This window comes from Gymnoscopelus microlampas (assembly GCF_963454915.1).
Source record: "Gymnoscopelus microlampas genome assembly, chromosome: 17".
Taxonomy (NCBI): domain Eukaryota; kingdom Metazoa; phylum Chordata; class Actinopteri; order Myctophiformes; family Myctophidae; genus Gymnoscopelus; species Gymnoscopelus microlampas.
Genome location: NC_139954.1, coordinates 46,953,914 through 46,978,725, shown reverse-complemented (window position 1 = coordinate 46,978,725; position 24,812 = coordinate 46,953,914). Strand labels below are relative to the sequence as shown.

Below are 24,812 nucleotides of genomic sequence, written 5' to 3'. Positions count from 1 at the left end.
CCCAAAAAAAAAAAAAACGGAAGTGCAAAAAAAAAACGGAATCTGCACCTGTTCGATTTAACATGGGAAAACACCCGCCCCGTAGGACTACGGTTACGGCGCTTAAAGGTTGGATTTAACGGCCCGTAGGACTACGGTCTTGGCGGTTAATGTGTTAATGGGTAAACACGTGTGTGTGTGTGTGTGTGTGTGTGTGTGTGTGTGTGTGTGTGTGTGTGTGTGTGTGTGTGTGTGTTTGTGTACCTGTTCTGCAAAGCGCTGTGTGAGGTAGAAAGCTCGTTTGACCTTCTCATCAGTGGACAATTCTGCTCTGCCCCCCCGCTCCCTGCTCCCTGCATAGACACTGCACACAAGATACACAACACAACAACACACTGTTAACACTCTGCATTAGACACTGTCTGCACACAAGATAAACAACAACACACTGTGACACGCAACACCACATCACACCGTGTGTCCACGCTGCCCTCTCCTGGCTAAACAGGGTAGTGCACAGAGTCACACCTATGGATGGTTTGTTATAACTTTCTTTCAGCTGGTAAAATGGTGAACATAGCAGATCTACAAGCACGCAAAGTGTCGCAGGGGCACGACACTTTGCGTGCTTGTAGATCTGCTATTTTCACCATTTCTTCTGTAAGATAGAAAACAAAAAACTATGGATTATCGGAGAGAGAACACAATAGAGAATCACAATATAGATCTATTTAACACTGTTACTGAACAAACACTCTATAGTAATGATTACTATCACAATATAGAGCTATTTAATACTGTTACTGAACAAACACTCTATAGTAATGATTACTATCACAATATAGATCTATTTAACACTGTTACTGAACAAACACTCTATAGCAATGATTACTATCACAATATAGAGCTATTTAACACTGTTACTGAACAAACACTCTATAGCAGGGGTGATGCAACTTTGATGATGTAGAAGCCACTATATTTCCACACTCACTCCAGAGGGACGCATTGCATGTACTTTCGGGCAGACACCTCTTATCTCCGTATTTTAACATTATTTTCGTAAATGAATGCCATACTTCGCCATTCTTTGTCACACAAATGTAGCAAAAATAGCCGATCTACAAGCTTAAAACACGTCACAGCGAGATGCGTTTTGAGCTTGTAGATAGCAAAAGATGTTTTTGCTATTTTTGAATTGGAATCCTGATTTTTTTTTGGTGCTATTTTTGAATTGGAATCCTGAAATGATATATTTTTATTTAATTTCAAATGCATTTAGTTATACTTATGTTTACTTTATGACTTTATGAACTTAAATACAAATACATTGGACATAAAAAAGACAATAGAATGTTAATACTACTCATTAAGCTACTAATATAGACTAATTAAAGCGGGTCATGTTTGCATGTTTGGAATCACAACAGCTGAAATCAATAATATGTCAGTATTCCGATATAAACCTAAGGGCCGAATTAAGTAAAGGTGGGGGCCGCATGTGGCCCCCGGGCCGCCAGTTGCCCATGTATGCTCTATAGTAATGATTACTATCACAATATAATAATAATAATAATAATAATAATAATAAACTTTATTTGTATAGCACCTTTCATGACATGAAATGCAGCGCAAAGTGCTTTACAGAGCAAGAATACAGTTACAGTTACAACCAATTTAACAATAAAGCAAACAAAAAATAAAATAAAATAAAAGCAAAAGCATAAAACATTAAAATAGGCAATACAGTGAGGACTTAAAAATCAACCAAAGAGCCAGCTAAAAGCAAGAGTGAAGAAATAGGTCTTGAGCTGTGCTTTAAAGCTATCGACAGAGGCTGCCTGTTTTAGGTGTAATGGGAGTTTATTCCACACTGTTGGTCCGTAAAAGCAGAATGCTGCTTCACCGTATTTTTTATATGTCATCATTTTAGGCACCTCGAGTAGGTCAGCACTTGAAGACCTGAGGGGCCGGTTTGGAACATGTCTCTCTAGGCAGTCATAGAGGTAGGAAGGTGCCAGACCATTTAGAGCTTTATAAACTATTAAAATAATTTTAAAATCAATCCTAAAAACAACCGGGAGCCAGTATAGTGAAGCTAGAACTGGAGTGATATGTTCTCTCATTCTAGTTTTAGTTAAAATTCTGGCTGCCGCATTTTGAACAAGTTGTAATCTGTCAGTTGTTTTCTTAGGCAGGCCAGAGTAGAGTGAATTGCAGTAATCAAGCCGAGAGAAAACAAAAGCGTGGATCAGCGGTTTTGCGTCGTCTAACGACAGATAGTCTCTAATTCGCGCAATATTTCTAAGATGAAAGAAAGCAATCTTGGTGACATGATTAATGTGTGCATTAAAATTCAATTCAGAATCGATAATAACCCCCAGGTTCTTTACTGTGGTGTTACTTTCTACAGCCAGGTTACCAAGTCTACTTATTATTGATTCTCTCTGCTCACTGGAGCCAATTATGAGAATTTCTGTTTTATCCTCATTTAGCTTAAGAAAGTTCTCACTCATCCAGCATTTTATACTGGACAGACAGGTCAACAATGGGTCTAGAGCGCAGGGGTCGTCTGGAGCTACCGAAAGATACAGCTGGGTATCATCAGCATAGAAATGGAAGTTCACTCCGTGATCGGCGATGAGTTCTCCCAGTGGTAGTATATACAGGGAGAACAATAAGGGACCCAGAATTGAGCCCTGTGGAATACCAGAACAGATGTCATGTTTGTCTGAGTCAAAATTATAGATCTATTTAACACTTATTCTAACAAAAAACAAAATCACCGACGACACCTTTAACACATTCCACGCCAGAGTTTAATATCATAATGTACTCACCAGTGCCAATTGTTTTTTTTGTTTTTTTTTCACCTCACCACAGACCTCGCTAAATACCTTAAGATCGCGCGTTCAACTGTTTGTAGACACACAGGGTAGCTGTGTGAGTGACCCAGAGAAGAAATTTTCAATCGGCGATCGTCCATTTTGCAGTAGTCGCAATTTCTATCAAACAGCATTCAGCGTGGAGAAAAACAACACCGGAGATAATGCCGAATTAGGGGAAGCTTTAGAGCGGCGGCGGATGGGAACGAAAATCTTCGATTGACATTCTATTTCCGTTTCCGGTGTGCTACAAATTCTACAATGAAATGTGTCACTGCGAGGGAGGTCTACAATGAAATGTGTCACTGCGAGAGAGGCCTACAATGAAATGTGTCACTGCGAGGGAGGCCTACAATGAAATGTGTCACTGCGAGAGAGGCCTACAATGAAATGTGTCACTGCGAGGGAGGCCTACAATGAAATGTGTCACTGCGAGGAAAAAAAAGACCACTTCGCGTAGAACTACGCGACTGGCACGCTGCGCAATTATTTAGGTTTGCGTAGAACTACGCGATTGGCACGCAATGTGTTAACAGAGGTGGTGTGTAAACGGCTGCAGTAGCGCGCGCGGCCCTACCTGCTGGTGGAGCTAGAGGCGCTGCTGGAGGAGGAGGGGGGCGTGGTCACGTCCTCCCTGAGTGGCAGATGGAATCCAGCCAGGTTGAGCAGGTCTCTGATCATCTGACCTTTGACCCTCACATCGAGAGCCGTGTTGGAGTGGAGGCTGGACACACGCACACACACACACACGCACACACACACACACACACACACACACACACACAGGTTTGTATTACTCCAGTAGAACTAAGACAAGTCCTTTAAATTGCTCGCGCAGACGCGCTGTGAGCTTGTAGGTCGGCTATTTTCGGCACGAAGCCAAGTATAAATCAGGCATTACGACGCCATCACAGCCCCGCCTAAAATACACTTTAGTCGACTACAATCTCATGATATTGTGTCAGCTAAAACTAGACTAAAAATATAATAAGACTAAAACAAAATCTAAATATGCCGTCAAAATGAACACCGGTTACCTGGGTGACATGGATTGGGTTTACTAGATGGGTTGACCTCTAGTAAATAAAAAGGAGGTACGGTCATCTACGTCAGTTTCGCTATCCAGCAATTCCAGCCGGCAGATTGGTCTCACTGGGAGGCAAACTGCAGCCGAGAGTTGGATGGAATGCATAGTAGTCAATGTGAGCCATGTGGACCTAGCCTGACACTCAGCCTGAATGTTCGTTTGGTTTCACTCCATTATTCAGTCTGAAACAACAACCTGCAATATGTCTTCTTTTATATTCCTGAACGGATTAACTGAAAAAGGAGTCGTTCAGAAATAGTGTTTGTTCACAAGCTGGTCCAGCCGGCCCTCATCGACTCCAACGTATGTCACCCAACTCACAACTTCCGGTTCCAGTTTTGCCTCCCATGTGCGTCAATGCTGCCTGCCTGGCCTTCTTCTTACTAGCAACCAGGGCTTATGAACATGGTTACCTGGGTGACATGTTGCCTCTAGATGTTGTCATGGTTACCTGGGTGACATGTTGACCTCTAGATGTTGCCATGGTTACCTGGGTGATATGTTGACCTCCAGGAGCCAGGGCTTGAGGTTGTCATCCAGCATGATGTCGAAGCCAAAGAGTTCATGGCAGCTGTACGCTGAACGCAGGTTCATCTTCAGCAGGGAGTTGACATATGGGTCTGATCTGAAATATCATTATTATTATTGTATTTGTTTGTTGTATTACTATTATTCTTCCGCCGTTTCTTTTGGGATGGCTATGCCAAACGACCAATAAATTAAACTCACAACCATTGGCCAAAGGGTATAGCACTCAATTGAAAAATGCCAACTTTATAGCTCATGAACCGTTTGACCGACAGCCATGAAACTACCTCAGGATGAACAACATTGACACTTGACCTATATATCTACCACCATTTTGAATTTTATGAAAAACGGTTAAATTCGTACTTCTCCTGGCATTTTTGCGCAATCTGCACAAAACTCTACACACGAACCTTGGACCAATATCTAAAATCCCAGATGGAGAGAAAGTTTGCACGTGAGCCAATGAATATTGTAGAGGGCGTGGCTAACATGTCAGTCACCAGGTCCCCGGATCGAACCTTTGGCTTATCCAGGCATAATTTAAATTGCCGCACATAAATCATGACCTTATTCATTATTAATTTAACCCATTAAGACCTGGAACGCATCTTTGTCACTTTAGATTTCTTTGGCTATTTTAGAAAAATCTTGACTTTTTTTTTTTTTTTCAAAAACAAAATTTAGAAAACATTTTTAAGAATCGCCTCAGGTCTTAATGGGTTAAATACAACATGAAATGAAATGGCATCTTGACAGTATTTCATTCAGTATTGTGAAACAGGGGAAATTGTGCAGCTACAAGTTAGTGAACTAATAATGTAAATAGTACAGTAAGCGTATAAAACAGTCGTGTAACATCAACTGAAACATTCTAAATATGACTGTAAATGGTATTGGATCGGCATTGACTGCCATACTTGCCGATACCAGCATCTCAGGCAGTATATCTATCAATATATTGTATAACTGCCCACAAAAAGTTCGGAACTTCGTCGATTATTTCTCCCCTTTCATAATACCAATTGGTATTGTGTTTTACATCATTTTTATCGTTGATTAGTCACCTTTACAACGAGGTACAGCTTGTAAGGATCGCGCATTTGTGGAATGAGCCACACAGCTAAACGTGTGGGTAGCGCCCCCCTAAAATTGGCCAAAATCCCCCATTATGCTTCTGTTGGTCCTTGCTCTTGTTTCGAGCGACCTGCCAGTCACACACCTGCCAAGAGGTGTGTGACTGGCACCTGAGCATGGGTTCTGCTACTTTGTTTTATATATATATATATATACATATATACATATACACACACACACACACACACACACACACACACACACACACACACACCCCTATAGATATATCTATATTGTATGCAGTATATCATCAGTATATCGGCAGCTTTTCTGATACTGGTATGATGGGAACAACTGTAGAGGAGACTCACGCAATGATGGTTTTGATGATGATGTCCTTGATCTTCTCCCAGATCACAGTGGTGTTGACTCCCTTATCGCCTAGGTACTTCCACAACGCCTTCAGAGCCCTGTGAGAACACACACACAGACATTTTTTTCATTTGTTTTGCCATATTTAAAGCCAAAATAGCAGATCTACAGCGCGACGCATTGTGGGTTTGTAGATCTATGCTAAAAAGTTACCTCCGTTTCATCCATCATGTTGCAGAATCAGGGTAAAATCTGTGATTCAAGCCCGATCGTTTTGAAAGGTTTCAGTAGTCTGTTGGCTTGTTTGTATATCTCAAAAAAAGATGTGTTAACAACGATAGTTTGATAAAACGGCCGTTGCTATGTAGCCATGTTTTATCAATCCTGGAACTAGTTCCAGCCAGTTCCATCAGGGGGCACTACTACTCTCTCACCACTTATGTCCCTGGCAGGCCTTGTCGTCGCTGTTGCTCTCGTACTCTGAGTTCTTCTTGTTGACGCTGTAGTTGGTCAGATGCATGAACTTGTTGCCAAGGGTCTTCATGGAGGAGGAATACCTGCACAGGTCAACAACACAGGTTACGGTCAACAACACAGGTTACGGTCAACAACACAGGTTACGGTCAACAACACAGGTTACGGTCAACAACACAGGTTACAGTCAACAACACAGGTTACGGTCAACAACACAGGTTACAGTCAACAACAAAACTCGCAAAATCTGGCAACCCTGGCTGCGGTACACTGTTGTTGTTTGTACATGGAAAGACCCCATGCCGGCAAAGCAACGTGCACTAGGCGGCTAATTTGTGCCTGATGTAAAATTACGTAATATTAAAATACTACTAACACACGCACGCACTCTTTTGTGCTTTTTGAAAGCTATAATAGGCCTATATAGATAGATATCATTCATTTAAAGTTCTAAAGTTTCCCGATCTAGTCAAATTCAAAACAGCATAAGTCATGTGCAGAGCAAAAAATAAATCACTTCCAATCAACATACAAAACAGATTTCCAGAGAAAGATAGTAGTCACCATGACCTCAGAAACCCATCAGACTTTCAACAACCATTTGCACGCACTACCCTCAAGTCCATGTCTGTTTCATCCTGTGGAATGTCACTGTGGAGTGGGCTAGCTGATGACATTAAAAAAAGCCTAAACATCATTCAATTCAAAAGGAAACTGAAAAATAGCTACTTTGATAGATACTTACAGGAAGAAACCCAATCTACTGATAATAACTAGACCATATTTCATTTACCATACTCTGTACTATCATACACAATTATTATAACTTACGTTTGCCACCCGCTCCACAGTGACGCAGAGCTCTCTGCCGTCCTGACCCCCACATGAGAGAAAGGTCATGTGTGGGAGAAACCATGTATCTCGTGTCAAAACATATATTATTATTATTATTTATTTATTATTTATTTATTTTCTCTACTATTTACCGTTACCGATGTAAAAAAACAAAAAAAACAGACCTTTCTACTTGATCTATTAGTGATTTTCTATTGATGATGATTCTGATGAGTGTTAAACACTGAAATGTTTACATTTCCTATCTAGGAGTGTCAAAACATTGACTCTTTTTCTTTTTTATTATGTTATCTATTATATTATCTACTACTATCACAAGTAAGACGCGCGAACGCTGGAAGCGAACGCAGCTCAAAAATATGGTGTATTTACGGACTTTGTGTGTGTGTGTGTGTGTGTGTGTGTGTGTGTGTGTGTGTTTGTGTTTTGACTGTAGCTGCACTCTGGCGCACTCTGTCGGCCGCACCCAGGCAGTGCACTGCACACAGACAGACAGACAGACAGACAGACAGACAGACACACACAAGCCGAGCAGACTTTCATAGTAAGCTCCACTTGGGCGGAGTTCGCAATCACTATGATTGTCTAATTTTCTATATGTAAACTGAGCCAGGGGTAGGGCTCGATAAGCACTATGCTTCTCCCTTCCCCTTTTCCAGCATCAAGGACACTTGTAAACTGCCTGTACTGTGTTTTACTGCACTAAAGCAGTTCCTTATGTATTGTCCAAAAAGCTGGAAATAAACTGAACTGAACTGAACTTAATTCCCGCGATTTATCCAATATTAATTAATAATTATATTTGATTGACCCAAATCCACCCAAACTGCGGTTATCCGCGGCTAAAACCGTGATCCGCGCATCTCTATTACACGTACACCTACGGGCTGTGGGGGCGGAGCCTGTCAGCAGGGAGTGTTGGGCGGGAGAAGTAGGACAGAGGCTGTATACATCTTCCCGGTGGGAGAGGACGTATTCAATCACAAAGTCAGCCTACGATCACCTCACCTCATAGCACAGGTTAAAGGACTTATGTCTCAGCAGGATCTAGAAAAACGTGATAATATGCAGGCTCAAATCGGCCGATTCCAATACCGATAGATTACTTTGTTATATATTATAATTATATTGAGTTCATTGCTGAATTTTTCCTTTAATTTTCAAAGCCATTAACAGTCACATTATCATTGTGTCAATATGGGTGAAATGTCAAGTGAAATATCGGTGAAATAATATCAGAATTTTGACATCGGTTTGATACCGATGTTGCATTTTTAATGAAATATCGGCCAATGTCGATATGCTACCGATAATAATTGTATGGTGTTTCACTATCAGGAAATGTGTGTCTGTACATAATAATATGAATATGAATATATAAAGTTATGATAATATGGTGTTTCACTATCAGGAAGTGTGTGTCTATACATAATAATATGAATATGAATATATAAAGTCATGATAATATGGTGTTTCACTATCAGGAAGTGTGTGTCTATACATAATAATAATAATAATATGAATATATAAAGTCATGATAATATGGTGTTTCATACTTGCAGCTGGCGAAGCGGACCAGACCGTCAGAGAAGACGTAGATTCTCAGAGGGTCGTAGGACGTCACGTAAACGTAGATGCGAAGGTCAAACTTATTCCCGCTGATGAGGTAGGGCTTGTGGAGGTACCTGTACACACATAACACTGATGAGGTAGGTTCTGTACTAACATAACACTGATGAGGTAGGGTCTGTACTAACATAACACTGATGAGGTAGGGTCTGTACTAACATAACACTGATGAGGTAGGGTCTGTACTAACATAACACTGATGAGGTAGGGTCTGTACTAACATAACACTGATGAGGTAGGGTCTGTACTAACATGACACTGATGAGGTAGGGTCTGTACTAACATGACACTGATGAGGTAGGGTCTGTACTAACATGACACTGATGAGGTAGGGTCTGTACTAACATAACACTGATGAGGTAGGGTCTGTACTAACATAACACTGATGAGGTAGGGTCTGTACTAACATAACGCTGATGAGGTTAGAAATTGATAATTCAAAATATTCTCCTCATTGACGGTAAAACAGATCTCAAAGTCACTCTTTTAGCACATAAACGAACACAAAGTTGATTCAGACAATATAGAACATCACCAAACCCAGGACTGTTTGGTTTTATTATAAAAATGTTAACATCCTGTTGATTTTACAATTTGAAGATCCGGATGCGTGGATACAGTCTGGGTTTTCTTCTTAACACATCGGGTGCCAAACACGGTCTGAACCGTGTGTTTACATAGTGGCGCTTCGGTGCCGAACACGGTCTGAACCGTGAGTTTAGTCTTTTTGGTTTTTTTTGTTTTTCTCCGCGCGGGCGGGGCTAGAGCAGCTCTGGGAGCTCCCATTGTAATCCTGCGAAGGAAGTGCCAGATCGCTCACCGGAAACTTTTTTTTTTTCCCATCCGCTTCCTGTCTATTTCCTACTTTGAAACGCCTATATCTCTGAATCTGTTTCCTGTGGGGAAAACCGGTCATGCGCGATGCGCGATCCCCCCCCCCGTTGTAACTCGCGAGGGAAATGTTCCAGGCTGTAGCCAGGCTCATGGCACAACATGAATGGATGCTTTTTTTCGTGTGGATTTGCTCGTCGCGGAGTCTACAGATTTAAACAGTAAAGCGCAGTCAATGGGGAGAATGCTGGCACCCAACGTAAGTTGTTATGAAAAAACGCTGGCACCCGATGTGTTAATAAAAATCACACCTGTGTGAAGGTAGCGGCGCCTTTGATACATTTTGTCATCAATAAGTGTGTATAATGTGTTTATAGCCACGTGTCACGTGAAGCTTGACCAATCACTTTGTTGACGTGTCTGACCAATCAGAACGTTGACGCAAAAGCCAGGTATAGAGCAGGATCCGCTCGCGCCGCTAAAAATAGAACAGTAGTGGGTTAGGTGATGTTATATAATATATTGGCTGAATCAACTTTTGTTGTGCTTGTTTGCATTAAATGTTCATGATTGATAAATTCAAAAAGTATTAATAACTAGATTTGTATAGTGATTGGTGTTTTTACTTAAAAGGTTCATGACATCTCCTTTTTTTTTACTCAAATTAGCATTAGAACATTATCCATCCGTCTTCAATAACTAACTACAGTACATCAATAAATATATCACCAAACTAATATAAAACGGCACCTCAAGGGCATTTCATTTTCATCTCCTTGTATATATATTATTAATTCTGTCCAGGAGTCCCCCAGACCCATCTCTTTCAGCGGAGTCCCCAAAGCTAGATAAATGCAATAAAACATTATTGACTGGCCAATAAAACTGTTATGGACCGTCACAGCCTGTGGGCTGAGGTGTCACTTCCCAGGGACGTGCACAGATAGACTCTAGGTGGTGCTAGAGCACCTGTCCTTTGCCCTCTTGACCAAAAGTGCCCTTTTTTTCAGTTTACAGCAGGGGTCTTCAACTGGGGGTCCGGGACCCCTAGGGGGTCCTCAGAGTTACTACAGGGGGTCCGCCAAATCTTTATGTGATATGATTTTTCTTTTTACCATAACCACTCGAAGCCTAGCATCCCCTTTCTGAGGAGAACTTTAGCCAAAAATAGCAGATCTACAAGCCCACAACTGGGCTTGTAGATCGGCTATTTTTGGCAAAGAGGTATAGGTGTAGAGGGAAAAAAGAGCAGACCAAGTAAACAAAAAAAAGTATAATTTACTTGAGCACCTGCCCCTCAAAATGTCTGTGCACGCCACTGTGTCACAGCCTGTGGGCTGAGGTGTCACTTCCCACAGCTTTTAGTGACACAAAGTAAATTTCTGGGGAAGCATGGAATTTTGTGTTTTTCTCATACACTATGGCTTAGGCCTGCTATTTTCGGCAAAGAGATTTGGTGTAGAGGGAAATACTAGAGCAGTGGTTCCCAAACCTTTTGGCCCGAGACCCAGAAGAGAAATTTGATGTCTCCCCGAGACCCAAACTAGTGAAAATAGACGATCTACAAGTACCGCCTGGTACTCAACCAGGTGCTTCTTCTGACTACCAGGGGTTGTGATATAATATATTTTTTGACCTGCTATTTTCAGTATTTCGTACGTTTTTTTCTTTTTTCTCTAACTTACGGAATTTCTTAATTTTGTTAAATTTTATTTATGAAATTCTCTGGAAAATGTTTGACATCGTTTTTAATTCATGACAAAAAACACCATAAAAAACTAAATGTAGGAAAAAAAAAATAAAGGGATATTTACTTGCGACCCATACAAATGTGTCCGCGACCCAGAAATGGGTCCCGACCCAGTGTTTGGGAACCACTGTACTATAGAGGATCTGGTAGAGAGCCCTGTGGGACCCCAGTCAACTAAATATATAGGGCTTAAGAGGTTACTGGTGGTATTGTATTGTGTGTGTATTGGAGGAAGAGAGGAGCAGCAGCATGCAACATGCCATCTGGAACAACATGAAGCCATGCAGTGCCAGGAAGACTTAGTCTAGGACCTGGCTAACATATGTATGCACTTAATTTAGGAGAGATTATCTCAACTGTTCTAGGCTAACATGACCCCAAGGAACAATTTAGGAACTATGAGAAATTCTCTATCCGGGGCGAAATACTCGGAAATGACCACGCCCCTTTTAAAATGACCGCTACTTCAAACATGGCTCTATCTTCTAAACCGTTGGAGCTACAGATTTTCTGAGGTGCTCAAAATGTTCACAATACTCATGTTTAGTGAAAAAAATAAAACGTTTTTACAGAACAGCAAAAAAAAACGGCTAAAAACGGTCAATTTATTACAGTCCAGGGCCATAAGAATATTTTTGCGTGAATCAATCTAAAAGCACCAAATGTGTCCCAGATATAACCCAGGGCATGCTCTGATGATGTAGCAAGGGTGCCCGAGCCAGCAACCTTCGGGATCATCATAGTGGCCAAATCCAATATGGCCGCCACCTGAAAGAGGTTTTGGCTAGTACAGTATGTGCAACAATGCACAGCATAAATGTAATCCTATAGGATGTATAGAATTTGAACAATATGTATTATTGTACATTGTACATAATTGTCTTGGTGTTACAACAGCAACAGAACTGATACATACATTCAGCATGTCAAAAGGCCATTACATCCCAGATTTTAGTACGTTGGGCTGGTATCGGGACTCCATGACTAAGACTTGGGAACCTTACTGGACCCGTCTTACAGATATGCCAGTAAAGCTTACGCCATCCTCCTCCACCATGGCTTCAAAGAGTCATGTAGTGGACATAAAGCAAATTATGCGAAGCTGGAGTCCATTGGATATCCTCGATATAGAAGTTGTATGATTAGAACAAAAGAAATATGTGATTCTAATTTAAACATAATATTGTTAAAATTCTATACACCTTTGACTAGTATGATATTATTCAATTTATACTGAGCATTGCTCTGCATATACTGTAATGGCTGTCGCTGTATAATTTGGGTTCAACTCATATTCTATTGTTTCAACATCTGTACACAGGTTGTTTCTTCTCTTCAGTTTGACTTAACTCATTCCAACAACTCTACACTCTGGATGAAACTTTGTTACATAACATTTTTGATATAGGCCATATTTGTAATAAGCAAATCAGAGTGCTCTAGATGGCTTCAATCAATAATATGAGCATTCTAATGTGTTTTTAATGTTCAAAAAGTATAAAATAGACACCAAGTTTGCAAAAATGAATAAGATTATGGGAAGTAAAACTAATTGTCAGATAGTCGCCATCTTTTAAATATGCAAAATAGAGGTCCAGCCACACCCAGTCATAAAGATAAGCATTCCAAAATGTTTCTAATTGTCAAAAAACATGATTTAGACACCAAGTTTGCATTCATAGCTCATCTGGTTCAAAGGTTATAGACAAAACCTTTTTCAGGTGGCGGCCATATTGGATTTGGCCACTATGATGACCTGTAGGGTTGCTGACTCGGGCACGGATTTCAAACATGAGTATTCTGAACATTTTGAGCACCTCAGAAAATCTGTAGCTCCAACGGTTTAGAAGATAGCGCCATTATGGAAGTGTGGTCATTTTAAAAAGGGTGTGGTCATTTTTGGGTATTTCGCCCCGGATAGAGAATTTCTCATAGTTCCTAAGTTGTTCCCTGGGGTCATATTAGCCTAAAACAGTTGAGATATTCTCTCCTAAATTAAGTGCATACATATCTTAGCCAGGTCCTCTACTAACTGTGAGATGATGATGATGTAAGGGACCAGACGGTACTTTGTCCTTCTCTTCACATACAGATAGGAACACTGGATGGAGCCTTTTGGAACAGGGGTGGTTCTGACCACCCAGTGGGTCGTGGAATTATTTTGGGGGGCGTTTGCAGGATACTTTTAGCAGATATGAGATCAAATCAAACACCATGGAGACTATGGAGATACCGTGTGCCCATTTGCATGATTTTCGGACAAAATCTGAAGGAGTGATATAAAAAAAAAATGTTTTTCCTCCTGGCCTCTAGGGAGGGTGTGTGCAACGTTTCACGCAGATCGATGCAGTTATACTGTAGGTCAGGGGTCTTCAAAGTTTTCAGGCCAAGGACCCCCTAGCTGAGAGAGATATGAAGCAGGGACCCCCTCTATATTCTATGAAATTGTGTTTCAGATTATACTTTTTTTTTTACTTGGTCTGCTCTTTTTTTCCCGCTACACCCATACCTATTTGCCAAAAATAGCCGATCTACAAGCTCACGCGTTGTGAGCTTGTAGATCTGCTATTTTTTGGCTAAAGTTCTCCTCAGAAAAGGGATGCTAAGGTTCAAGTGGTTAAGGTAAAAAAAAAATCACATCACACAAAGATTTGGCGGACCCCCTGTAGTAACTCTGAGGACCCCCTAGGGGTCCCGGACCCCCTGTTGAAGACCCCTGCTGTAGGTAAACAGAGTTCCTTGATCCTCCATAGAGAGCATATAAGTACAGTTCAAATCCAAGGTCGACTAAATAGGAAGCTGGCTGCTAAATAGGAATACGAAAGCCATCCTAGATCTACGTCCTTGGCACTCAATGTGTTAACATTGGCCTGGTATAGCGCCACCACCAGCAGATCTAATTTAGCAAAGCACATTTTTGGAACAAAATGCCTCAAATCATGAATGCAGTGTCCAATTGCTGTGCAAGGCCTAAGAGGGAATGGCACCCTTTTCACATTGGCCTATTATAGCGCCACCAGGAGGCCACAATAACCTACCTGGCGGAGACCTGCTTTTTCTAATATTACAACTGAAGTTGTGTGTTATTCATTTTGTCTGATCAAACAACTGAGATCTGACGCTACTCTCCTACCGCAAGAAAAAAAATCCAATGCAACACGACGTGATGCTTACTATGTTTGCCGCGAGGCGGCCACATTTTTTGTTTATTGATTTTTCTAGGGTTTTTGATTTTGACTAGCAGAGGGGAAATAAACTGCACAAATATTGTCCAAAAGACAAGGTGTTGTCTCACAGTAAACACTCATTAAGGGGTTAAAACTTGCGTATGTGCGTCTCACAGCTGTTTGAATGGGGGGGGGGGGGCGATGCCAAATAGTTGGTGAATACGCCAACTAGAGCAGTGGTTATCAACCCTTTCAGGCTGTGTGTCCCCAAAATAATCATATTTGCATTGGGAACCCCCTACCCTAACAAGCACAGATACATATTGTGAAAATAGCAAATCTTCAAGCTTGTAGATCGGCTATTTTCAAATGTTTTGCCTCTTATATTATTTGACAATCTGGCCAATGTTTAACCTGTTTTTATTGTATAGTTTGTTGATCACTTTTGATGCAGTAATGGTATTTTTTTCTCTTTTATTTATTTTTCTTTTTTTTATTGAGGCAGTAAAACGGTCTTAAAAGTCCTTCAATTGTCACTTCACTGTCATCTGGGGAACACCCCCAAATCCTGTGGGGACCCCCCTGGGGGTCCCAACCCACAGGTTGAGAACCACTGAACTAGAGTGACAACACTGCACAGGTTTAGTTAGCAGCAATGGTCTGTTCCATCCAGGAACGCAGCTCGGTGACGCGGGCGTACACTTTTGGGTAGTTGACATTGCAGGAACTACTGCCCCAGGAAACTACACCGACCAGGGTCCAGGCTCCATCCTTCTCACAGACCAGGGGCCCACCAGAGTCACCCATGCAGGACGAGGCTCCAGAGGCTCCAGCGCAGATCATCTGGTCAGTGATCAGGTTGCCCCAGTATTTCTTGCACTGCTCATTGGTGAGGAGGGGGAGAGCAGCCTGCTGGAGCAGGGCAGGGGTGGTAGAACCAGAGGGGTCGGTCAGGCCCCATCCAGAGGTCACACACACCATTGCACCGGGGAAGTTGTCACTAGCCTCAGCCACACACACTGGGGAAACACTCATGCCCAACTTGGCAGGGCTGGCCAACTTGAGCAGCTGGATGTCATTGCTGTATTTTGGGGATTCGTGGAGGGGGTGCTTGAAAGCCTTTCCAACCCTCATGGTCTGGATGTCCTCGGCGTTTGAAGAGCGGTCGTGCTCGCCCAGGATCACACGTGTATCGGTTCTGATAGGGCAGTGGGCAGCGGTCACAACCCAGTTCTCGTTGATCAGGGATCCGCCACAGTAGTGGAAGCCGTTGGAACGCTGCAAAGAGACCTGCCAGGGCCAGGAGTGAGGTACAGCCTCCTCACCGTTGACAATAAGGGAGTGTCGAGTGATTACTGGAGGAATGGCAGGCGAGCCACAGCCATACGCAGCGCCGACAAAGGCAAGGCAGTAGAGAATCCACATGTAGGCGGCCATCCTTTCAACTTGACTATAGCAGGCTGACTGCAGCGTCCTTTATACTGGAACCCGCAGCAGTGGTGTCCGATAAGAGGTTAAGATGTCAACCCTGGTGATTATGAAGTTGGAAGGCCAAATATCCAAGTTCGTACGGCTGCTGGATTTCCTGGTGGGAGCTGGTTGATGGTCTTGAAGTTTGAAACCTTATAGATAGCGGGATATTTGGGGTAATACTGATTGCATCTGAATTCATGGAACGACTGCAACCATTTATATAATGCTTGGCTGGATGCTTGTGACATCTTCCTGATGTCATGATAAATCAGCATATCTCCAAATTGTGATCGTCGTGGGCGGGCTTCAATGACAATCTGTCCAGTAAGGCCCTTACATATTAACTCAAATTCAAACACCTGGGAAATCATCATTGACAACACCTGTGGAATCATGGCCTTACTTACAGCCATCCCCAAATGTATGAACTACATTTGCTTCCTAAAAAGGCCACTAAGTGGGATCCGCTGAGACTGCAACACTGTCCTCTGTTCCCTCTGGGATGGCTGGCAGGACCACCAGCCTTTACACTGGTCCTGTGTATTTGTTCTGACTGACAATCGGGGGCTACAACATTCACCTGTTGCAACACATTAGTGCAACATGGAATCGCATGGTGTTATTTCGATAAGCTGAAAAGCCTCAGAACTAATGAGTTGGAAGAATGTGCCTTGACAAATCTGAATGCTAAAACTGTTCACGATGTTTAATGGTTTGTATGCACAGCTATCAGCCTGGAATAAACTGAGGTGGACATAAATCCTTACATTATTTAGATACTGTATCTCTGGTTCTGGAAAGTCCTTGGGCAGTGGTAGACGTCATGTCCGGAGGGTGCAAACCGACTGTGGAAATGGACTGACTAAGTAATCAAATGGCAGGTGTGGGTTATTCGACAGGTGTGGGGAATTTGCCAAATCAAGCTTAGGCTGGGGTTGCCATGGCAATCAATGGCTCATTTGGGCCATGGCCAGAGGCTTTTCCTGGCGGTTCTGGACACCGTTTATGTGCTAAAAGAGTGACTTTGAGATCTGTTTAACCGTACAATGTAAGTCAACGAGGAGCATATTTTGAATTATCAATTTCTAATGAATGGAGAAATGATTTTAGATTTCTTTGGCTATTCAAAAATAGCAGATCAACAAGCTCATAGTGCGGCACCGAGTGCCGCGCTATGAGCTTGTAGATCTGCTATTTTTTGAAAAATTGTGAAAATGTTTTTTTTAAATATTTTTTTCCGAAAAACTGTTAGGATTTAGATTTTTCTTAGAAGCGGCCTCAGGTCTTAATGGGTGAATGTAGTAACTCTGAGGATCCCCAAGGGGTCCTGGACCCCCTGTAGTAACTCCCTGCTTTAAACCAACCAACCAGCTGTAAAATAGTTTAGCTGCTTACTTCTGGACCAGCAGAGGTCTCTTACGAGGCATCTGACTCCATTTGTGAATCACCTGGATCCCTATACCTCTGGCTGAGGCAGGCTGGAGAGAGGAGAGGAGAGGAGAGGAGAGGAGAGACTGTTCCATCATTGTATTTCATGCTCATTAGTAAGTGTCTCGTCAGTCTAATACACGTTATATACACAGCAGCCATATTGTAAATAAACTGGGCCTCTTCCTTACTTCCTTCACAGGTGTTACCAATGAAACTAATGAAGGCTCTGTTCATAGCTCTGTTCATAGCTCATAGCTCAAATTGCTCACAGGTTCTCATTGGAAACAAGGCCGCAAGGACTTTCATGAACGACCTGTTAAAAGGAATTATCTTTATCCTATGGAAAAAAAAGAGCATAGTGCGGCACTCGGTGAGCTTGAATATCTGCTATTTTTTTAATAGCCAAAGAAATCTTAAAACTCATTCCCTGCCAATAACGTATTTTGACGTCTCTTAAATATTTTCCTTTTTTTCTTCGTTTTTCACAAAGAACCAGGCGATAACGCGATCCAAAGATTTACCGCTCCATTCACTTCCCTGTTGAAATATTAGGGAAATATTCTGAATCTCTGCTCCTGTTTCACTATGTCTTTTTGAGCGGAACATGCTATTTTCAACTGGGTATCGCGATGACATTTTCTCTTTTTTTTCACGGAAGCACAGTGAAAGCCTCTGTGATTAGCAACCATCAGGGGATCGATCATACTGGAGGTAAATGTTCTGTGACTACTTCAAAGGGCTTAGAAAATCCCCAAATCCTGGGAGTGTGGGCTTTTTGGGCCATTTAGTGATCAGCAGTGAATGAGTTAAAATGACACAGATCGGATGCGTTCCCGGTCTTAAAGGGTTAAACATCACTAAACACAGTGGCTGTGATTGACGTACGGGCTTAATGATCCACTTCTGCTTGGAGCCTCCGTCCTCCCAGGCCTTACGGAGCAGCTTGATGTCCTGAGGGAGGATGAAGGAACGCGGGAAGAAGCCGAACTCCTGCCTTCCAAAGCGCGTCTGCATCTTATGCAGATTCCTCCACAGACGGTCCTTCCTGCCAATCTGGAAGGACCCCGGGAAATGGTTCAACTGCCAAAACACACACACACACACACACACACACACACACACACACACACACACACACACACACACACACACACACACACACACACACACACACACACACACACACACACACACACACACACACACACACACACACACACACACGCACACACACATATAGTGTGAGGACTTAAACATTTTTGGAGTGGTTCTCAACATGTGGGTAAGCAGATGGTAAGCAGTACTTTATTTTGAAAGGATAGTGGGCAGTACTTTATTTTGAAAAGATAGTAAGTGGTACTTTATTTAGAAAGGATAATCAGCGGTACTTTATTTTGGAAGGATACTCAGTGGCACTTTATTCTGAACGGATAGTAAGCTGTACTTTATTGTGAAAGGATACTCAGCTGTACTTTATTGTGAAAGGATACTCAGCTGTACTTTATTGTGAAAGGATTCTCAGCTGTACTTTATTGTGAAAGGATAATCAGCTGTACTTTATTGTGAAAGGATACTTTACCTTCTGGTACTCTCTGAGGGGCTTGAAGCCTGGAGACTTCATGTGATGTCCCCAACACCCCAGCCAATCATGGCTCCCTGTGGACACACACACCTCAGACCTCAGTACAGTGGGTGGAGTCTAACTCTGACCTCAGTACAGTGGGTGGGGTCTAACTCTGTATATATACATACAGATGTGCCACTTCAAAACTTCACACGTTACTGTTCTTTCACTGAAAGTGCCCTGAAAATGTTTTTTTTTCCTCCCTTTTCTGCCCTTAAAATGCACTGTTTTGCCCCTGAAGAGAAGTTGTCACTACACACCCCCGTTTTTCCCTTCAACAGACATCCATATACATGAGAACAAAATAATGTGTGTTGAAGAAGGTGTCAGACTCATTATGAGGCGAAAGGTGATTTGACCAGTTGCTCAAATTAATTAGCATCATAAAAGCAGTGATCATCAAAATAATTCAGCATTTTAAATGCCCTTCTTTGTCCCTCTTATTGCCCTGGGAATCCCCTGAAAATGTACTGTCTTGGCGATGGCAGGACATGTGAAGTTTTGAAGTGGCACATCTGTACATACATACATACATACATACATACATACATACATACATACATACATACATACATACATACATACATACATACATACATACATACATACATACATACATACATACATACATACATACATACATACATGTCACAGGGAGATTGGAGAACTAGGGAGATTGAAGACAGAGCACTTCGGGGCGAGGCGGGGCTTTGATGCAACGTGGACCTGTCTTTTGTTGTTCCCCACCACGTAGCAACCAGGAAGCTACGCTAGGGGAGCGCTGAACACGCGTTCACACGCACACGTGATAATAGTTATTGTCCATGACGGAGGCGCGCCGACTCAGCAGAGCTTGAGGCCGAGGAGGCGCGAGGGCGCGCGCTGACCGGCCGATGCTCTGCTAGTCGAATCAGCGCCGTCCGAGTGGTGAACCGATAGGGACAGAATAGCTCGTTTCATGGATCACTGTGTGTGTGTGTGTGTGTGTGTGTGTGTGTGTGTGTGTGTGTGTGTGTGTGTGTGTATGTGTGTGTATGTGTGTGTACTGACTCTTGGTGGCTCTGAAGTGGGATCGGGCGATGGTGTTCTTCACCACGTTGGGAGTGACCGTTGTCATCTTCCATTTCAACATCTGGCTCTGATCTGGAGGGAGGAGTGCCACTGGAGAGCACACACACACACACACACACACACACACACACACACACACACACACACACACACACACACACACACACACACACACACACACACACACACACACACACACACACACACACACACACACACACGTGTATTACTATACTTTTGAGGACATCAATATTCTATGAATGCCATTGGTTAAAAAAAAACAATGGCAAAACAAAAAAGACAAGGAGGAGAAGAGAAGAGAAGAGAAGAGAAGAGAAGAGAAGAGAAGAGAAGAGGAGCACTGACCTCTCTCCTCAGCAGTGCTGAAGTACAGAGTGGGGGGGAAGTGAGGGAACATGCTGGGTACCAGCGCTGGTCTCTCCTCACGATCATCTTCTGTCCCTGATGACATACTGACACGCACGCACGCACACACACACACACACACACACACACACACACACACACACACACACACACACACACACACACACACACACACACACACACACACACACACACACACACACACACACACACACACACACACACACACACACACACACACACACACACACACACACACACACACACACACACAGTGGTTTTGCCTTATTTTGACGATCCACAGAAAAAACACATTTCAACCCGGATGTAAACAAACGATGTCTCGGTGGAAAGACGAGTCTCTCTTCTTTCCACCAAAATAGACATCGTAACAGCGATCGTCCGTTCTGTATTTTTCGGCAGTTGAATAATAGCTCGTTTTCACCTAAGACGCAATCTGGGAAAAGAGATCCGAGATAAATGTATTTTTATAAATGTGATAACATTGTAGCGGACGGGGTGAACGTGTTTTAGGTGACTTTTCCGCGTGGATCCTTCTCTGGAGGTCAAGGCATCATTCATAGGTTGGCAAAGAGCGCCCTCTAGTGCAATCACTAAAAACACCAGATGATGTACTCATATTACGCCAGTCAATGGATCCAATATAGTTATTAGTCAGTCACAAGCTCTTTAATACTTTTCATTGGTTCAATGTTCATTAAACCCTCAGATTGAGCCACTCTCACTTAATTAAAACATTAATAAATAAGTAAATAGAATTCCCTACAATGGAAATGTAACCGGACTTTACACTTGATTGTATTACCTTAGTAAACATTGTCATAAACACTTTATGCTTCCAGTCGCTAGTTTAAAGTCTTATTTCAATGATCATGATATGCGTTCTGTGTAAATTATGGTCACATTCATTTTAACATTGATGATAAAGTAGGGGATGTTTCTAGGAATACTAAATTTAAAACTTTGACGGAGATCCTTTTTTGTTATTCCACAAGAGGGCGCTCCAACGCAACTTAGGAATGATCCCTTGACTCTGAGAGAAGGAATTATGGACGGATGTGACGTCATTCCAAAAAAGGTCCCTTCCGTCCACTCCTATGTTATGAGTTGTAGAAAAATCAAACCCTGTGTGAAGGAAGCGGTGCCTTTGGGGCGGGGCTTAACTCATTTCAGTTCGTCCCTATTGGTGGTCTGAGTCCACTTACCAAATTTGTACTTGGTAGCATGCTGCAAACTGGAATAATGGCTGTTTAAAGCCCAGCCAATGGGCAGACAGAGGGGGTGGGGCTTAAGTAATTACAGTTCGTCCCTATTGGTGGTCTAAGTCCACATACCAAATTTGGACTTGGTGGCATGCGGCAAACTGGACTTACCGCATGTTTAAAGCCCAGCCAATAGGAAGACAGAGGGGGCTCGGCTTAATTAATTTCAGTTCGTGCCTATTGGTGGTTTTAGTCCATGTACAAAATGTGTGCTCCGTAGCATGCTGCGAACTGGAGTTATAGCTGTTTAAATGCCGTGCTCAAACTGACGGACATAACATACGGACGGACATACGGACGTCAAGTGTGTGTGTGTGTGTGTGTGTGTGTGTGTGTGTGTGTGTGTGTGTGTGTGTGTGTGTGTGTGTGTGTGTGTGTGTGTGTGTGTGTGTGTGTGTGTGTGTGTGTGTGTTCGTGTGTGCGTATGTGTGCAGTATTGGCTTGTGTGTGTGTGTGTTGAAGTGGCGCATGTGTTGCTTCTTTGCCGTGTTCAAACATACGGACGGACATAACATACGGACGGACGGACGGACACACAGACAAAGTCAAATGTAGAGCGGCTGGCACCGCTAAAAACACCTCTAGCTCGGATTTCTGATTTTTTTTGGGTGAAAACGAGCCCTTATTCAACGGCCGATAGCAACAAAAATGGACAAAAATGGCCAAAAATGGCACGAGTGCCGCGCTACGAGCTTGTGGATCTGCTATTTTTGAAAAATCGAGAAAATGTGTGCAAATCTTTGAATATATATGTTGTTTAGAGCATGGGTTTTCAACTGATTATGAACCAGGGACCACCACCCTGACTGAGAATCAACCTGGGGACCACTGTTGTGTTGGGAGGGGGGATATGGGCGTGGTGTGGTGGAAAAAGCTTGAAATTAAATAATGACTGTTAAGGCCTTAATTTAATTTGTTAATTGGAGGTGAATTAAATCAAGCCCTTAACAGTCATTATTTAACTGAGATATGCTAGTGGTCCAGAGCTCAGAAAAGATTGAGAACCACTGATCCATTCCTTTCCCATGGTTGTCCCTATTCTGTTCTCTGAACCTTCCATATTAAACTCATGTCTTAAGTAAAAGTACCCAATACTGCAATATAAAAATACTCTGTTACAAGTAAGAGTCCAGAATAAAAAAATTACTTGAGTAAAAGTACAAAAGTATTGGCATCAAAATGTACTTAAAGTACCGAAAGTAAAAGTACTAAATATTTGAAAATAGCCGATCTACAAGCTCACAACGCGTCGCGATGCGTCGCGTTGTGAGCTTGTAGATCTGCTATTTTCAAATAAACTAGGTTTAAGATTTAAGGTTTAAAGGACAACTTTGTTTTTTTTACAACCACGGTTTATGTTTTAGATTGTAATTAAAGTAAATAAAATATGAGTGTTAAATTCTTTTAATTTACTGCTTTCTATAGTTTTAGCATTTTCGTGATCTTTTTTACAGTGGGCATTCTGTCCGGTGGCTAAATATGTATTTTTTTACACAATAACCCGGTGTTTTCTTTATTATTATTTACAGTAGCCCCCAATAACTCACATCTGGCCATCAAAGACCACAGGACCTTTTTTATTGTGTAAAAAAGGCATATTTAGCCACCGGACAGAATGCCCCCGCCCACTGTAAAAAGATTGTGAAAATTGCTAAAACTATAGAAAGCAGTAAATGAAGAAAAAATAACACTCATCTTTTATTTACTTTAATTATAAGCTAAAATATAAACCTTGGTTGTAAAAAAAACAAAGTTGTCCTTTATAGTGGTTAATGTATGTTTCATTATATCATAATTTATATCTGAAAAGTAACTAGCAACTAAAGTGTTCAAGTAAATGTAGTGGAGTAAAAGTACAATATTTGCCTCTGAGATGTAGTGGAGTACGTAGAAGTAAAAGTATTGGAAATTGGAAATACTCAAGTAAAGTACAAATACCTCAAAATTGAACTTAAGTACAGTACTTAAGTAAATGTACTTAGTCACTTTCCACCACTGAACATATGTATGAGCAAACATGTGATTGATATGGGCACGTTTCCTACTAATGATGACTCAACCAGGTAAACAGGTACAGTTTCCCTTGAAATTCTAACTCCCATTTCTGTGGAAGTTCTTGACATCCGACTTCCAAGTAACTGACAACATTGATGTGTCATCATACATCATACTGTTTCTCAACTACTGGCCGATAACATAAAATATGATACAAATCTTCACTGTCCTACATTTACTAAATGCATGGTCAGGGACCACATGCAATACCTTCACGGACCACCAGTGGTCCACGGACCACCAGTTGAAAACCCATGGTTTAGAGCGAACATTTTTAACTCTATTCTTTGCTGCTGGAGGGGTCCCTGGTACAACATATTTTGAGATGGGGGTCCGTGGCCAAATACATAATATTTTGGGGTCCTTGACATTCAAAAGTTTGAAAACCACTGACATGGCAACATAAGTAAAAAAAAAAAGATAGGATTTAGAAGACATTTTGTAGAATCGGAACCTCAGGCCTTAATGGGTTTTAAATGCTCTTATTACACGGCTTGGTTGAATGCTCGATTCTGATTGGTCAGTCATCGGTCATTATTTCTGGATAATGACCGCTGAGCTCAATAACGGACCGCTGTCTAATCAGAGACTCAGAACACCTGCTCATATCAACCTGCGCTGCTTGATTTTATGCTTTATCCAACATGACAGCCATGTAAACAAACAAACAATGTCATTTACAACTAAACGTTGCTCTCAAGAATGTTTTTGAAAACATTTGAAGTGAGAAATAGACGATGCAATAACCGAAAAGTCGTTCTATTTGATCCACTACACTTCCTTGTTTATCGTGGCGCAACAACGGGGGAATACCAAAACGCTCGCCCCAAAACATAGTCGCCCCGGGGCAAATC

The 24,812-nt window shown here is 42.0% G+C and overlaps 2 protein-coding genes across 2 annotated transcripts in view; both read right to left on the bottom strand.

Moving 5' to 3' along the window:
• The window catches only part of ttll4 (tubulin tyrosine ligase-like family, member 4), a 57,625-nt gene that overhangs the window by 5,159 nt on the left and 27,654 nt on the right, over positions 1-24,812 (bottom strand). Inside the window, exons 12-22 of the mRNA XM_084085017.1 lie at positions 20,600-20,706; positions 20,213-20,323; positions 19,118-19,194; positions 18,424-18,618; positions 17,503-17,585; positions 8,814-8,942; positions 6,363-6,485; positions 5,928-6,026; positions 4,442-4,576; positions 3,442-3,588; positions 244-343 (exon numbers count right to left, since the gene is read on the bottom strand). Coding sequence (XP_083941143.1) covers positions 244-343; positions 3,442-3,588; positions 4,442-4,576; positions 5,928-6,026; positions 6,363-6,485; positions 8,814-8,942; positions 17,503-17,585; positions 18,424-18,618; positions 19,118-19,194; positions 20,213-20,323; positions 20,600-20,706 — 1,306 coding nt within the window. The remainder of the gene's footprint in view (positions 1-243; positions 344-3,441; positions 3,589-4,441; positions 4,577-5,927; positions 6,027-6,362; positions 6,486-8,813; positions 8,943-17,502; positions 17,586-18,423; positions 18,619-19,117; positions 19,195-20,212; positions 20,324-20,599; positions 20,707-24,812) is intronic.
• On the bottom strand, positions 15,277-16,071 carry LOC311065167 (chymotrypsin A-like; the record flags this gene model as incomplete). The annotated part of the gene is made up of 1 exon (XM_084085384.1): positions 15,277-16,071. One exon carries the CDS (start codon positions 16,069-16,071, stop codon positions 15,277-15,279), a length of 795 nt encoding a protein of 264 aa, XP_083941510.1.